The following is a 17,205-nucleotide window of genomic DNA, read 5'->3' as shown; positions in this document are numbered from 1 at the left end:
ATACTTTGGCAACTTTAAAGTCCGTGTTTCTGCCCAAGTTTGTTAGGAATCCTGCATAGTACTGTGAACTAACCAAGTCACTCTGGAGAGCAGGTTTTTACCTTTTTTCCCTTTATCAACATCCTTTTTGTGTGAGTAAAGATGTAGGCAGTATTGCATTAAATAAGTGTTTCCATGAATTAGAATGGATAATTGTTAAGCCATGGCATTACGTACTGTGTGACAACTATAGTGGAATCATACGTGAATCCTGGTTGTGAGCACATGTGGTCCTCTAGCTGTGATTAACATTAATGAACATGTTATGAGTAGAGGAAGTGTAAGGCTGAACATTTCTTATATATGTATTTAATTGATTGGTGCCTAACTGCGTGCTCAAGAATTTTTCAGAAAGTTAAATTTGTAGTGCAGTGATTTTCACCATTCTACAGTGTCTAATGCAAAAAATTTATTTCATTGTGACTGGAGGAGGCTACCAATTTTTCGATTTTATGAGCTTCAGTGCATTCTTGCTATATAATAGGAAAAGAAAAGTAAAGTAGAACAGAAAAAAGAAATTGCCTTACGAGTGTGTCAGCAGCTGTCTCTCACAGAGTCAGTTTCGCTTCTTGCAGGGCACAGTTCCTTGTAGTGGGGCCAATTCGAAGCCTAGCCATACCAGGTCCTTTAAAGCAGTGTAGAGTGATCTCCCTTGTTAAGGGCTCTCCTAGCTTTTCAATCGCACTCGCTGGCCATATTGAAAAGATCAAGAGGAAGCATGTGGGCTGAAGAATTACCTGAAGATGTGTCTGTAAGTATTGAGAAGAGTGCTACAGATCTTTGTTAATTTACTGCTTCACTATAGGTCATCGTCACTAACACATATTTGGGTTAAAATGTGAAGATTAACACTAAAAGATGCCACAATCTGTGAAACAATGTTATGTTATTGGCGGTCCATTTTTCGTAGAGACAGTGGGCAGTATACACATTTTGGGCTTTATGCAGGCTTATTTTATATAAGTATAAGATTTTGATAGTCTTTCTTGCTCAATGTATTCAATTAGATACAGGGTGCTTTTGCAAATTTCATACCTTGCTTAGTCAGTTGTCTCCGTGGCCGAGTGATTAGCGCGCTAGCATAGCACTATGACTCGGGAGCCACTAGCCCCTCTAGTGTAGCAGACACACGACTTAACAACGTACTAACGTACCGAGCACGTCAACTTCAACCCTTCCTCGGATGAACTTGCAGGTGTTGGAAGCAGAAAAACTTTGCTTCCTGGTAGAGATCTTTGGAAATGCATTCTAACTAGGACTGACCTGGAATATGTATATGTTAACAACAAAATCAAACTTATTTGAGCATTTCTGCATCTTAGTTTTGGAAGTTCTGGTTAATAAATACAGTAAATTCAAGTGGGTTTCACTGGCGTTGTCCCTATTTCTGGGAATGAAAAGCCCTGTTTTCTGTTCGACATAGACATGCAATCTCCTGTAATGTCATGTGAAATGTGCTTGCGGGTCTTACCAGCCTAATTTGGCTCATGGAACTTGGTGAGGGAGGAAGATGTTCGCAAATGATCGAGTTCGTAAAGTTATACTGCTGACAGTTCTAACGGAGTTGCTTCATCAAGTATCTACAAGTTATCATGTTTGATATGTTCTTCAGAATAGTCTGGCAATCGCTCTCACTGGCTATCGCGCACCCAAACCTTACATTGAGAGAGTGATTCATCGCGCCCCTTGCTGTAAAGTGTTCAGTATTTATTTCATTTGTTTCAAAAAGATTTAGAAACAAAAATTCTATGAAATGTCCAGACAAACTTGTAACAAACATACGTAAGCTTGCTCACATACAGAACAGCCAGCATGATCTGAAGCTTTGCTGCTTTGAGAAGCGACGCATGCGCACTGAAAATGTTATGAATCAGGAGACGGTATCGTGATGGCGTCCATCGTAAATGAGAGAGGCAACAAGGCAAATTTTGTAAATTTATCCACTTTTCTGGGGTGGAATGCGAGTGACATTGGCTATGGCACAAGTCATGTATAAGGGCGTATTTGGTGAATAGAGTACATTGTAGAACATGCAGAAAATACTCTGATTAAGTCAGAGCAGAGAGTAGAATCCACGTGAAAGCATGTGGGGAAATTGACACATACATCAACGGGACAAACTGTGACAGAGCACATCATCACCAGGCATTTGTCGTCAACAGTAAGATTATACGGGTGTGATAGCATGACGTTTGCTGTTACAATGACAAATATGTAGCACTGGTATTTCTTCAATAAATGTGATTTTTCAATCATTAAGTACATGTTTTCCGGTGTCTTTGTGCATTGCTGAAAATTTATACATGTCCAGTTCAGGATGGTCCGCAACAGTAAACGAAACGATTAAATGAGTTTTAATTATTGTGGTTAAGGCTTGTGATGAATTTAAATGAGATATTCTTTATGCATTGATCAGCCAGACCTTGGTATCTCTACCTATCAGTGTGTCATTATTTAATGTTGTCGTGGATTGAGATTCCTGTCACATGTCCATGCCTGTTCACTGTGTACTTTAACTAAGACTACATGTATTTGAGGTCACATCTTTTCCTCACAGTAGAAAGACAGGTACATGGGATTCATGTCTGCAATGCTCCCCTTAGTTCACGACATGGAGCGACTCCCCTTAGCAAACTACAGAAATAATTTCCTTATTTCAAGGTCTTGTGAGTATGTGTTCCTTTTATGTGTTGAGTTACTTGAATATGTATGAGCTAATATGTAAGTCACCGACTTAGTTATATCCCAATGACGGATAAGAATGGGCTACTTAGTCCCGTCTTTTTTCTTCCAAGTTTGCGGTGTGGCTCTGTACTTCTTGATATGTTAGTACATGGTCAGATCAGTTGAGCCACGCATGTGTAGATAGGGAGCCTCCAGCTCCTGATACACACATGTACATGGGAAGGTCTGCCAGCACACTGATTATGGTTATTGCTCTCCCCAGGTTCTGCTCTGTTTCCATATTGGTGGCCACCATTGTATTAAGTGAAATATTCTTCATGTACAGTTCAGTACATAAAAGACCAATCAAAGAAACAAGCAAATTGGACGAGTTCACTGGACTTGACATCAAACTCTCTCTCCGCAAATTCTCTGAACAAGGCTGGGAGAAAAATTTCAAAAATGTTTAGCACAGATCTTTCAGAACTGTCAGTGTCACCCTGAAGTACCACCTGACAGCTTGGCTTTTTCTAGTCTAGAGCCTGAGCAACTTGCAGGTTTTGGTTGAATCTTGAAGACTAATATTTAAATTTGTATCGCCACGATATGTCTGAAATATTGCAGATGTGGCATTGAGTCAGAGAGTCTGTTATACGTGTATGGTATTGACTGATGACCTACAGATGTAGGCCATTTTTACCATATCTGATTTCAAATCTCGTCAATCATGGTTTATTTTCATTCACAGTATGACTCATATGGATATTATCCACCAAGTGATTATGATCGCCCTGGAAAATCTCACACAGGTCAGTGGTATTTAAGATTTTAATACAGTAAGAGACAATTTACAATTTACCCGAGAGGAAACCCCAATCTGCAGTGCTGTCTTAACAGGAGTGGAGGCACCAGACGTGTGTGTAGCATGCTGTGCTTCAAATGTAGTTGTTTCATGGATGAGTTCAAAATGTGCTTGTATTCATAACTTGACGAAATGATCTTTGAGATTCTACCGGTGATTTCTCTTTTGGTTTTACTGTCTCATCTTTTCCAAAATAGTGACAATACATTGAATAATATATTTGTTACGGCCATTAATAACTTGATGAAATGAAGATTGAAAGTCCTCTAGTCACGTCTGTTTTGATTTTACTCTCCTTTTTCTAGGTAATGGTAACACATTGAATTATGTCTTTGTTACCTCTCCAGGAGGTAAATAACACTTTTCATGTGTTCAGCAGGATTTTTGTTCAACCAGTAGAGCTTAGATTCAGATTTATTCACTACCACAACATACCACAGACATAAGGCAAAGTTACTGCAGCCATGAGTGAACCCAATAGGACTTATGAACTTGAAAGTTCATTGGCTAATCTGGAAAGACAGTGTACCTGTGTAGACCTGAAAAAAGGAACGTGGTGCACATTTTGGGACAGGGCGTACCACTATCTCCATGGATACACCCAACCGATTTTTATATTGCTGAAATCCCAGTGCTATAAAAGTTTGTTACTTTGTTACAGGTGACCCCCGCCAAGACTTGGAGTACGAGCGTCAGTATCAGCAACAGACGTACATCGTACCTGAGGTCATCAAGAACTTCCTGACCTACTTCCAGAAATGCATCAAAGAGCAGAACCTGTTTGAGATCCAGCACTCATATGAGAATGGGTGAGTGGAAACACGCTTTTCATAGCTGACTCCTTTTCGGAAAGTGGAGAGATTTGCTTGGTAGTGCGGATGCCGATGGAGGAAATGTGGAGTTGATTGTTTCAGTTGTCAGACATTATTTTATGAAGTCACACAAGAATATTATTTTTTTGTCACAATAAAGAACAAAGGCAAATTCCCAAAGTGCTGTTTCTTCTTTCATTCCCAGTCTTGTCTTTAGAAAGCTACAATAAAAGTACTTTAAATGGATATGATTCCTTTTTTATAGAAACAAAGTGTATATATTGGAATCTGGTCTGAAAATCTCGTCAGCGCTGATTCTGTCAGTTACAGAGCAGACATTGTTGAAAATTCACCCCTGTGAAGTGTTGGTTTAACATGATTTGTAATGTGTCTTTGTCTACTCTGCCCTGATTTCAGTTTCATGTGTTTATTTCAGGTTTAACAAGTTGACAGACAGGTTCTTCAAAAACACCCCTTGGCCTGATGCCTCTGTTATTGCGTCTATTGTTGGGAATGGTGAGTTAAGCCATTAAGGATAACATGTCTGGCACCAAAAATCTGTCCGAGTTCCTCCAGATGTGCATATACATGTATATAGGCCTTCCTAGTATATCAGTTTTAATGAAAGCATCAGAAAACTTTGAAATTTTTAAAACAAATAAGATGTGAGGTAATTTAAGTCATCTTAATGCTTTCATTGAGGGGAAAAAATTCTTAAGGAGAGCATTACACATCAATCAGTCAAAGAAAGGGAGGTAAATCCAGCCAACATGGACAAATAAAACTTGAAATCCTGAGACAGAGATAAAAAGTACATTCTATTTTTCAAAAGCATGGAGGGTATGTTAAATATGTATCTTAATACTTGACAGTTTGTATCTCAGTTTATTTCTGTCGGTGCCATAAGACAAACACATTTTGTTTTTTTACAGATTACATCTTTTTGATTCTGTACAAGGAACTGTTTTATCGTCACATCTACGCCAGGGTGCCAGTAAGTGAAGAGGGCTAAATCTTTGATAATCATTCTCGTGTTAACATGCTATTTGGAGGCTGTGCTTGCCAGTGAAATTTTGCTTGGATAATTTACAATGCTGCTTCTGTAAGTTATAAATGAAAGTGTTTCAAATGATCTTCCTCTGGTAAAGAGATCAGCTGTACATCTTCAATGATGAGCTCTTTGTCTCGTCCGGTACAGCATTGGTATCTGTTCTTCTGATTTCAGGGTGGGCCCACCCAGGACCAGAGATTTGAGTCGTACTACAACTACTGTAATCTCTTCAACTACATTCTGAGTAAGTTGATGAATTTCAGTAGTTACAGTAGCCATATATATCTTGATATCGATGACATAGTGTTAGCCAGGAATTGTTAAACTGGGAGTGCAAGAAAAATTTTAGGAAGTGCATCTTCTTTGAGCAAGCGTGGTGATGGGAGTTGACTGAGCGGAGCTAGTTAACTTTAAAATCAACGGACCCTCCCTCAAAATAGAAATAAGCACCACGTTAATAAGATTTAACATTATAGGTTGTTCTGATACGGCTCCTATATAGGGTATTATTATCTTTTTTCAAAGAATTACACATACATGTGACTCGTTACTAATGACATGAAAACAAGTCATTAAGAAGTTCAGGTATTAGAGGATTGTAGCCAGCAAATCAGCTGTGAAGTTTTAATATTGGGTAAGATGTTTGGGTGACCGACGATCCTCACATACACCCTATCTATAAATACCGGTAGTAAAATGTAAGCCATACTTAGACCAAAGCTTTCAGGTACAGAAGACTGCAGTCAGCTGTAGCTGATAAAGATGCTGGCCTTTGTAATGGATTTGCTACATTGCTGTGACATTTAACCTTTCATGTAGTGTCATGTCACAATAAAATCTTCCCTTTAGTTCCAAAACTCCAGTGTAGATGTGATCAAATTTACAACAAACTTTTATTTTAAAGTCATCCCAATTCCTGCTACTTCCGATGTTTCATCACTACTATTAAATAGTAATAGCCACCAAAACATTTTCCATAGTTCCATGCTGCTATCTTTTCTTTCGTTTTGGATATGTTTCGGTTTTAATCGTCCTGTGTAGCTGATCTGAACCGCTACTATGACTGTAGCTGTCAAATGGCAATTATATTGTTGAACACAGGAGTCATTTCTGACAATTTGTCAGAAGCTTACTGATTGGTCAGTATCAGAGACACAGCCAGTGGGATGTCTTTTATCATAGCAACTGTCTCTGTAAGCCAACCCCTGTTGTACTTGTCTTTCACTTTTACCGGCATGCCAAAGATTGATCAAACTTCAGACAAATGAACTCCCACTTTGTTTACCCATCATGCCCTAATTCATCAGAGTTTGTGTGTGTGTGTATATATATATATATATATATATTTAAATTTATATATTTAAAGCCTAATTTTTCTTCCCTGCTATTAAAATTTAGCTAGCCTGCTGTTAAAATGTAGCCTGCTGGATTTTCTTATGCCATGCACGCTTGCCAGCATGGCAAGAGTGCATGTTTTTACATGCAAATAGTAAGTTTTTACTTTTCACGAGCCAGCTGGTAAGCGGTTATTTCGACTGGCCAAACTACATACGATTGGATAACAACTGTTTTACTAGCGGACAGGTTAAATTCCAACTAATCAAAGACCAAGCCCCATGCGAAGCTGGCTCCTTGCCCCTTCTTGTTGATAACACATTTGCCAACACAGCGAAGTAAAAGATGCACAGGGTTACTGGAACAGCTGAGCTTTTCATGAAATATTTAGCCGTGTTTTTTCAGATATGACCGTGCAAATCACGGTTGCACGATTCACTAGCTAAATGAATGATTGATACTATTTTTAAACTACTTTTCTAAACATGTATAATTTAATTATTTAGGAATAGTGGGTAGCCTGTATAATTACCAAAGCATGTATTTTTTCTTACATTTCCAAAAGTCTTATTTTTATGTTTTAAGTGTTTAGTTCATATAAAGTAAACCAAAAGTTTTGTTTTGGTTTTCAAGATCACTTTTAGCGGGTTTAATAGCATTAAAACTTGATTGTTTGTAGTGCATGATCCACAGGTACAGGTAAAGACCTTGCACTAATTTGCCTGTTCATTCATACTTTAGATGCTGAAGGCCCTGTCCCCTTGGAACTGCCCAATCAGTGGCTGTGGGACATCATTGACGAGTTTATCTACCAGGTACTTCTATTGGATACTGTTTATTTATTTGGTTTCTTTTGGATTTTTTAAAATTCATTTTGTTACAATCAATTACTTGCAAAACAATCTGTTACTTTCAACATGTCAACCCCTGATCAATAAGGTTTCCCTATGAAGCCTTTCTGCAGTTATGTATTTGTTAAAATATAGCTGGATATATACATTGATAGACCTTGGTATATTTTGTTCATGCAGTTTCAGTCATTTAGCCTGTATAGGTCAAAGGTCACCAAGAAGACAGACGATGACATGGATCACCTGAGAAGAAACCCCAAGGTGAGGTTTGTCTTACGCTGACATGTGAAGCTTACCTTATCAGTGTGAAGTTAGGCCTTTTCTGACAAGTGAATTGTGCATAGCGCTGGCATGTGAAGTTAACCCACCTGCCCTTTGGGGTATGAAGTTATCCCTACCCTAACATATTAATGCGAAAAGGTTAGTCCTATCCTGTGAAATTTGCCCTATTTTGACCTGTGAGGTATGCCCTGCGCTGGCGTGAGATTTGTCTCATCCTGACACGCAAGGTTTGCCCTATCCTAACGTGAGGTTATTTGACTATTCTGATATGTGGGATTTGCCCTATTTTTGGCAAGTGAGGTTAAACCCATCGTGACTTGTTGGGTGTGCTGTATCCTGACACAAGAGGTTTGCACTATTCTGATGTATGGGGTTTGCACTATTCTGAGGTGTGGAGTTTGCCCTATGCCCTACATGTGAGGTTTGCCCTCTCCTGACGTGAGGTTTGCCCCATCCTGAGAGGTGAGGTTTGCCCTATCCTGACGTGAAGTTTGCCATGTCCTGACGTGAAGTTTGCCTTATCCTGACATGAGGTTTACCGTATCTTGACATGTGAGGTTTGCCCCATCCTGAGAGGTGAGGTTTGCCCTATTCTGACGTGAAGTTTGCCCTATCCTAACGTGAGGTTTGCTCTATCCTGACGTAAGGTTTGCCTTAGCTTGACATGTGAGTTTTGCCTTATCCTGACATGAGGTTTACCGTATCTTGACATGTGAGGTTTACCCTATCCTGACATGTGAGGCTTGCCTTACACTGACATTTGAGTTTTGCCCTATCATGACGTGAGGTTTGCCATATTTTGATGTGAGGTTTGCCCTACGCAAAGTTTAGTTGTAATTTTCTGTAAATAATTTATAATAAAAATAATTTATTTATTTGATTGATGTTTATGCCATACTGAAAAATTTGTGTCCACTTAATGTCAGTATTTTTATGATAAGAACGCTTCTTGTAGATATATTCTGACTTCCTGGTTTCAGATTTGGAATGTTCACAGTGTTCTCAATGTTTTACATTCATTGGTGGAGAAATCAAACATCAACAGGCAGTTGGAAGTCTTCTCTAGTGGAGGTAAAATAAAATGGTGTTTAAAATGATGTTATAGTTCATGTAATACTGATCTAACATGAAGTACATTACCTCTGCTCTGTATAGGTTTACTGATGACAGTAATGTAGAAGGTCAGCACTCTTACCTAACTGAAACTGTGGCTTGAATCCAATTTCTGACCATGCAAAAGAAGAGTATTCATAAATATGGCATAAATGAACAATTTAATAAATGAAAGGAAATTTCTCTGAAAATAACAATCATAGTTTGATTTGTACTTTAGGTGACCCGGACAGCGTTTCTGGGGAATTTGGTCAGCAGTCGCTCTATAAGATGCTGGGGTACTTCAGTCTGATTGGTCTGCTGCGTCTTCACTCTCTGCTGGGAGATTATTATCAGGCTCTGAAAGTCCTTGAGAGTATCGACTTCAACAAGAAGGTTTGTCCCACAGAATACTAATATTTAGTTCACATGTATACGGTTTGTCTAACCCTGGAAGTGGTGCTTAATAAGGGAGTTTTGAGTTTTGAACTCTTTTATCGTTGAAGGTAGAAAAAGTCCAGCTGTATCATGTGACCTGTCAAAAATGTTAGGCAACTATTTTGGATCACGTTCACTATGACAAGTGCTTCTGAAAAAAAAGTGTCATTAAAAGGAATTTAAAGTGGAAGAATGACAGAGAGGATTGAAAATCTGAACGTTTGTGAACTTGAGAAGGTCCTAATGGAAAGAGGTGTCATTTGTGTTTTTACCTTTGATGACAAAAGTTCCAACTCGAAACTCCCCTATTGAAGGTGCTGTTTATGAGTGGTGATGAAGCTAATAGGACAATGCTGATGTACTTTTCATATGAGCGTGTGTGTATGTGTGAAATACCAATAGTATAACTGTACTTGTGTTGGATTTAACTGGCATTTGAGTTGAATTGTTGTCATCTGGTAGTTGATGTTTTTGTGGAATCATAACATTTCGTCTTCTATACTCAATAGGCCGTGATTGAAAAGGAAATATCATACAAAGATGCTTTGACGTAGTCTGACTGAAACTGTTTTAATCTGTTTATAGAACATGTACTCGCGTGTTCCTGCCTGCCAGATCACCACTTTCTATTATGTGGGCTTTGCCTATCTGATGATGAGACGATACCAGGATGCTATCCGTACCTTCTCTAATGTACTGCTCTATATACAGAGAACCAAACAGATGTTCCAGAACAGGGCCTCTCTCTATGACCAAGTGAGTCCATTATTTAAATATTTGTTCAGTCGGAGGGTGAATAAATATTTATTTATTTATCTAATTGGAGTTTTACGCTGTACTCAAGAATATTTCACGTACATTAAAGGGCCAGCATTATGGTGGGAGACCGGGCTCATCCACGGCCATCCACAGGTTGCTGACAGAACTTCCCATATCTGATAGGAGAGGACAACATAAATAAATGCTGAACAAGATTTCTAGATTTCTTTCTATTAAGGTATCTCTACCTGTACATATATAAGTATGAAATTCAGTTGATGAATGCATCTCCTAGGCTGCAACATGAAAATAGTGATCATCCAGTGGAGTCTCTAGGAGGTAAAGGCGTTTGGTCATTTCTGTTTCATAAAAGCTATTTTTTTTCTTGTCATTCAAAAACATTTGAACAAAGGTAACTTCCTACATTGTCTTTTTTCTGTGTGGTAGATCTCCAAGATGAATGACAAGATGTACACCCTGCTGGCCATAAGCCTAGTACTGCACCCCATGAGGATTGATGAGAGTGTCCACTCACAGCTCCGCGAGAAGTTTGCTGACCGCATGCTGCGAATGCAGAAAGGGTATGTTGTACAACTGTAGCGCAGTGAATAGCGAGTGACATACGCTTACATATTGTGTAGTTCAATTAAAGGATTAGTGTCCAGATTGGTTATTTGTTCGTAAATAGCTACACCTGTTATTATAGTTAAATTGAGTGTAAAAAAATATTTGGCAGGCTTTCAGGAGATGGGATAAGAAATCCTAGTGGGTAGCTAAATTTTAACAGAAGAGAGGAAAAATCAGGGTTTAAATATAAGTGTAAAAACTCTGGTGATAGGGCTTGGTGGATGTAAAACAAAGCAGGAGTTAAAACCGAAAACAATCCAAGGCTAATCGTGTTGCTTGACTGCGTTAATCAAAAATTAATGATTGGGGTTGAAATACTAATTGTTGATTAAAATTACTCATCAAAGGTGCAAAAATGAGTGATATCTCTTTGAATACTGCTCAGGGTATGTGCGAATGCAATCTTATAGTGATAAAGCATTCCCCCATTGTTGTTAATCTCCGATCCAGATTAGAAAGATCAGTGACACCGCAGAAAACAAAAGAGGATTAAAGCCACCCTTCATAATACTTGTTTGACGTACTTGAGTAATTCGGGCATAATGTAACTAGGAAAATTAAACACTTGCAAAAATTTTTTTTCAGCATTGCCTTGATTAAATGCACAAACATTGATTCCCACTAACTCATTTTTGAAGTAAATCTCCACTCAGGGGATCGAATGATATTTATTGTGAAGCGGACAGAAGGAAGGAATAGTAAATATTAAATCTGACATACACACAACCTACAGTGTAACACAGGATAAAAGCTATAGCTTACCGTATTCCCAGTGCGGTTGGAAATGCCTGGCCAAAGATCACATTCATCATCTGAAAACTCAGAATCTGAAGCCTGACCAGTGTCATAAATCGGAACTTCAACGTCGTCCACTGTGGGTTCAAATTGATAGGGCAGTATATTTGCTTCGGTTTAGTTAGAATCGGTCTCGAAAATGACATCATTTTGATACGAATTCCAAGGCAATATAGGCCAGCTAAATTTGGGTGGGCCATCTATGACGTCATCCACTGAGCGTCACTGGATTACCGGATGGAGATCGGCTAGGGCAGATCTATTGTTTTTGGTGGATTTAATGTCATAATTACGTTTCTCAGAAACCCTACCGGTTATATACTATTTAAACAGGTTATGATGTTTATACTTAACTTTTGAAAAATCTTAACCATTGGCATCAATAGTGTCACCATAGATACAAGGCCATTATTAAAAGGCATTTTAAATCAGATGTTTTTACTGGAAATCATTGTTTGTGTTATGAATCATAATTTATCTTTTATGGAAACTTCTTTTCAGGGATATGGGGGAATTTGAGACAAGCTTTTCATTTGCCTGTCCTAAATTCCTCTCACCAGTGCCACCAAACTATGATCAAATGACGCCAACCTTCCACAAGGTAAGTCACCTAGTCTTGTATATAGTACCCCCTCCCCCCCAAAAAAAATTCTATAGGCAAAACGAAGATAGGTCTCCTTCACAATTAGAAACCATTGCCACATTAACAGTTGTCACGAAAGTGGTGCAGAATTTTTGAGTCACCAATAAAACAATTCACAGTCTTGTCTTAAAAATACCCATGGGATAAATGATTTACCCAAAATGGTCCCACTATGGTGGCACCCAGTGGTTTGACAGTGGCAATGTAGCCAGTGACAAAGTTGTATGTCTTCCTTTTTGTTAGTTCATTACAACGTTTCTGTTGTAGGAGCCGTTTCTTCTCCAGCTTAAGGTGTTTCTACAGGAAGTGACTCAGCAGATTCTCCTGCCTACAATCAGAAGGTGGGTGATTTCAGTTCTCAGTCTGAGGGGCACAGTTGAATTGTGGTTGCTCGTTTTCATGCTCCCAATAATGAAAAAGGAAGAAAAGGGGTAAAAAACGTAGTAATATATTCGTGAGTTTCAAATTGCTGGCCCCTGTTGTAAAAGTAAAAAAGGCTCGGTGTAAGATGTAAAACACAAATAAAATAAAATACTGTTAACAAATACTGTTTGGTAATGTTCAAAGCTCTCATTATTTGTCTACTGGGTTTACATCTACATATTACATTTATGTGAAACCGTAGTTTATATTTCCAACATCTGAAGGTTTTATACATGCATGTTATTACAACATTGTTACAGTTATCTGAAGCTATACACAACACTACCCATGTCCAAGTTGGCAACCTTCATGGACCTGACAGACGAAGAGTTACAGACAAACCTGATGTGTTTTAAGGTAGCTATATGTTAATGGCTGTTCTGAAACAAATACTGCTCTGCCCGGTTTCCTCACAACATAATGCTGGCTGTCGTTCTATAAGTGAAATATTCTTGAGTACGACGTAAAACACCAATCAAGTAAATTAAGTAAGTAAAACAAATACTGTCATTGTTGTCCGTGCAAACAGTTATTCAACATGACTGAAAGAGTTCAAATCAAGCTGTGCTTATTTCCTCAGTCTTACATTTGTCCATTTGGTGATGGACAGGGTGTCTTTGCTTGTTCAGCAGATCATGCGTACCTTTTATTCAAATCTTGATATCGCATGCCGACTAAATCAGATGAACATGATAATGACCGCGCTCTCTATGGAGGATCGAACAGAAACATTAATGAAACAGATATGGTTTTATGGTTCGTCCACCGTTATCCCAGTAGCAACATCCACAGGGTAGTCTTATGATCTTTATGGTACATTCTGGGATCATAATGTTCCAGTGGTGCTGGTGAAAATGTTTTGTGGAGGTTAATGCTTTAGCTCAATCCTCCATACTTGGGCCAATAACGACTGTGCACTGGGCTGAATCAAGATAAGATATGTAGACATGGTCTGAATGCCTGATTTGAATTAAGCAAGCCGTATCTCTGTGGTAGACATGATCTGAATGCTTGATCTGAGTTAAGAAAGCCGTTTCTCTGTGGTAGACATGGTTTGAATGCCTGTGATGTATTTTGAAAATGCTGCGTTAAATATTTGTCACATGTTTTATACAACATGTAACGTGGCTGTGTGTAATTCATTGACCATTAAATTTATTTTATTCAGTTTTAGTTTTAGACTTCAAATGTTTATATCCCCCGGCTGTATCTACCAGCTGAAACATTGCTGATGTGATATCATCTAATATCATTATGAGAAATTACCGGCCCCTATAGCAGTTGGTACAGCTTCGGGAGCGGTAGATCGAGGGTTTATCCTGGGTCGAGTCACACCTAAGACTTTAAAGTAGGAAATTGTAACTTCTTCGCTAGTGCAACGACTGGTTGACCCTTATCAGTGCATTGGCTTGGGCGGGGCGGCTTACTTCAGTGAGGCGTCTCAGTGGAGCAGCACTAGATATCAAAACAGTGGAAATCTGTCCTGCAACAAGGAGGCACATCGCATGCACTTTGTCATATGACTGTACGACGTTAAACAACAAGCGCTCACTCACTCATCATGAGAAATTGTACTTCACTTAGCCTGATGTAGTCATGATTGGAAATATCGTTGAAGTCTTTCGAAAGAGTATCGCTATATATTTTATGCCAGCTATACGTGTGCACAAGTGTGCTGTAATTTGATAAAGCCACACCAGTTGAGTCAGTTTCGCAGTTTGTACAGCATTTCACATGAGCAGGTACTATGTCTTGATTTGTGTGCTTGAAATTTTCTGTGTGTAAGCCATAGAATACATCCGTGTATACCTGTATTTAATCCCCTTTGGTGCCCATTTTCTTTCACAGCACAAAATGAAGAATGTTGTGTGGACAAAGGGTACCAGTGGATTGGAGGGAGAGTTTCAGTCTGCCTCAGAAGTGGATTTCTACATAGACAAGGTACTTTTTTTTGTATTATTTGTACCTTTTCCCATGGTAGGGTTTGCCCAATTTGCATAAAGCGGTCTTTATCACTATTTGTGCTTAACTACCATGGTGTTCCAAAAAAACATCACTAAGTCTTTTTAATGGTCACGAGTTATGTATGTAGACGCTTTCAGGCCCAAACCAACTTATATTCTCAAGTCATCTGTGTTTTACATCTAGATGTTGGAACACTCTGGAATTGCTTCTAAATGTATGGAGAAGTGGGCAACTCTTTTCCAAGTTGTTGCACCACCCATCTTGTTTTCATTTCATCAGTGTTTCGTCATTGTAATGATTATTTTCTGTGGAGCCATCTCACAGTAATTGAACTCTGCATCTTGGTGTGAATTGTGAGTTTAAATGTGTCAAATTTTCCAACCACTAAAGAACTATTTTCAGTGAACTTTATGCATACAGTTTTTATAAATATGACGCTAAAATATTTGTTTTGTGTCACTGAAGATGCAAGCTTCGTAGAACTGAGCAAATTATTTCTCTACACTCCATAGTCCTCATAGGATGCTTCAAAATTGTTTAGAGAAGTTGTTGAAAAGGTTGGAGAATTAGGGTTAATGTAGATAAATAACACAACCTTTTTGTTTCCAGGACATGATCCATATAGCAGACACCAAGGTGGCCAGACGTTATGGGGACTTCTTCATCAGACAAATACACAAGTTTGAAGAGGTATTTACAGACAGCACATTTAGTGGGATTTCTTCTGTGATTTATCTATTTGATTGGTGTTTCACATTGTACTCAAGACTATTTCAACATTGTGGTGGGAGGAAACCCAGCAGAACCTCATGACCATTCACATTTTGCTGAAGACCTTTCCACATACGGCTGCAGAGGAAACCAGCATGAGCTGGACTTGAACCGACAGCAACTGCATTGGCGAGGGGCTTGTGCGTTATCGTGCCAGATTTCTTCTGTGAACCTTATAGCTTACTGGCTGAGTGGTAAATGCAATGCACTCCACTAAGCTGATAATCTGTGATATTGTAACACATTTAAATCTGGCTGATGACAGCCCAGCTGCAGCTATAGGTCAGTTGCTTCAATTGGTTTGTGCAACCATTTGATCTTTACATAGTAGTTTGTTAATAATTAAAAGCGAGCGTGGCCTTCCATCCAAGAAATGACCATTGTATTAGTGAAAACGTCTCGACTACAGCATTTAGCGCCATCTAATAAATCAATAAGCTGACATGTTGCACAAGAGAAAGAAAACCCATCATGTTGAAAAGGGTGTTCTAGACCACTACACAGTGTATTTATTAAGATTTGAGAGAAACAGTTAATACACAGTAGTGTAATTCAGTTAATCGAACATGTGGTCAGTGGCGTGGAAGCATGTATTTAGACTGAAGCATTGCTTTACCTTATCTGCAGTCCTTGCTGTTTTCTCCAATTGTTCCTGTGGCCTTCTATTAATTATGTATCTAAATTATGTACTGATAGTGGGCGTAATTAGATATAAAAAGGGAATAGCTTTGTGGTGAATACGCAAGACTGAATTTGTACGTGATGTATTCATTGCATTTTATAATTTTTTTTTTTTTTTCAGATTACCCATAACTTGAAACAAGTGCAGTGAGTGGGGGGATGTTACATTAGTGACAGAAGAAAACGAAGTGGATTGTTGACCAATAATTAGGAAATAAATGTCTATTACTAAGAGCTCGTCGGTATGCACGTGATTACCTTCTCTCAATAAACAAAATTGTCACCATGCAATTGTTTTGAACCCGTTTTATCGGTCTCCATACAGTGTGTGTGAAATGCTCATATGGGACAGACCATGTAGCACGCTTCATCTACTCTTTTAAGGCCACAACGGAGAAATAGCCTAAATGTTAAGTTTTTTAGCACAGTAATTTGGAATGATACCAGTATCCTTGTAAGATGGTGTAGCTGTTCGGCTCCTCATACTTGTTTGATCCTGTTCAAAATTGTTTGGGACAATACACAGATGTGCAGGTCTTTTCGTTTTATTCCCTGGGCTATTTTTCAGTTGTCCTGGGCCTCTCTGGCTTAGATGGTTAATAAAAGTTCCTGCCTACTGTGAGCATCAGGCATTGACCAATGTTCTCGTCTTCGAATCCAAATGCCATATAAATTATTCGAACAAAAAGTTAAAGTAATCCTTGAATATTCGCGACAAGGTCTGAATAAAATGAGGTGATGGGCTCCTTGAGTTCCCGCGAGATCGTTCCACCAATCCATCGTTTAAGCATGTGCAACACATGGTAAAGTTATAGAAAGATTGGTACAGCCGAGGGTAACTGAAGCTCTGTCAGAAGTGAAAAATTCTCCAGTATGGCAATACACAATCCACTAACATCAACCATTTCAGAGCTACAGGGTTATTAAAGTACAACACTTCGTTGTGACAAGATGTTGATACACGAGTGGAGATATTAAATGTTAAATCCATTTCCATCAATCTTTCAGTAATATATGCTCTGGACAAACGCAAGTTTTGGTACTAGTTGTTAGAGAAATGTTGGCCAGTTGCTGGGTGAAATTTGTTCAATTCAGAATCTGCTGAGTAACTGGTA

The 17,205-nt window shown here is 38.7% G+C and overlaps 1 protein-coding gene across 1 annotated transcript; it reads left to right on the top strand.

The window, feature by feature from the left end:
• Positions 1 to 722: 722 nt before the first annotated feature.
• On the top strand, positions 723 to 16,711 carry LOC135461526 (eukaryotic translation initiation factor 3 subunit L-like). The gene is made up of 18 exons (XM_064738664.1): positions 723 to 790; positions 3,452 to 3,512; positions 4,227 to 4,374; positions 4,814 to 4,893; positions 5,310 to 5,371; positions 5,603 to 5,672; positions 7,505 to 7,578; positions 7,795 to 7,875; positions 8,877 to 8,967; positions 9,230 to 9,384; positions 10,012 to 10,182; positions 10,633 to 10,766; positions 12,109 to 12,208; positions 12,518 to 12,591; positions 12,934 to 13,030; positions 14,522 to 14,614; positions 15,248 to 15,328; positions 16,212 to 16,711. The coding sequence occupies exons 1-18, from the start codon at positions 758 to 760 to the stop codon at positions 16,239 to 16,241; spliced, it is 1,635 nt and encodes a 544-aa protein (XP_064594734.1). The 5' UTR covers positions 723 to 757; the 3' UTR covers positions 16,242 to 16,711.
• The last annotated feature ends 494 nt before the right edge of the window (positions 16,712 to 17,205 follow it).

This window comes from Liolophura sinensis, chromosome 1 (genome assembly GCF_032854445.1).
Source record: "Liolophura sinensis isolate JHLJ2023 chromosome 1, CUHK_Ljap_v2, whole genome shotgun sequence".
Classification (NCBI taxonomy): domain Eukaryota; kingdom Metazoa; phylum Mollusca; class Polyplacophora; order Chitonida; family Chitonidae; genus Liolophura; species Liolophura sinensis.
This window is presented reverse-complemented; position numbering and strand designations above follow the sequence as displayed.

Coding starts and splice junctions, on each gene's coding strand:
- LOC135461526 (XM_064738664.1), top strand. CDS start 758: ATGTGGGCTGAAGAATTACCTGAAGATGTGTCT. Junction 5,372..5,602: donor ACATCTACGCCAGGGTGCCA/GTAAGTGAAGAG, acceptor TTCTGATTTCAG/GGTGGGCCCACCCAGGACCA. Junction 8,968..9,229: donor GGAAGTCTTCTCTAGTGGAG/GTAAAATAAAAT, acceptor TTTGTACTTTAG/GTGACCCGGACAGCGTTTCT.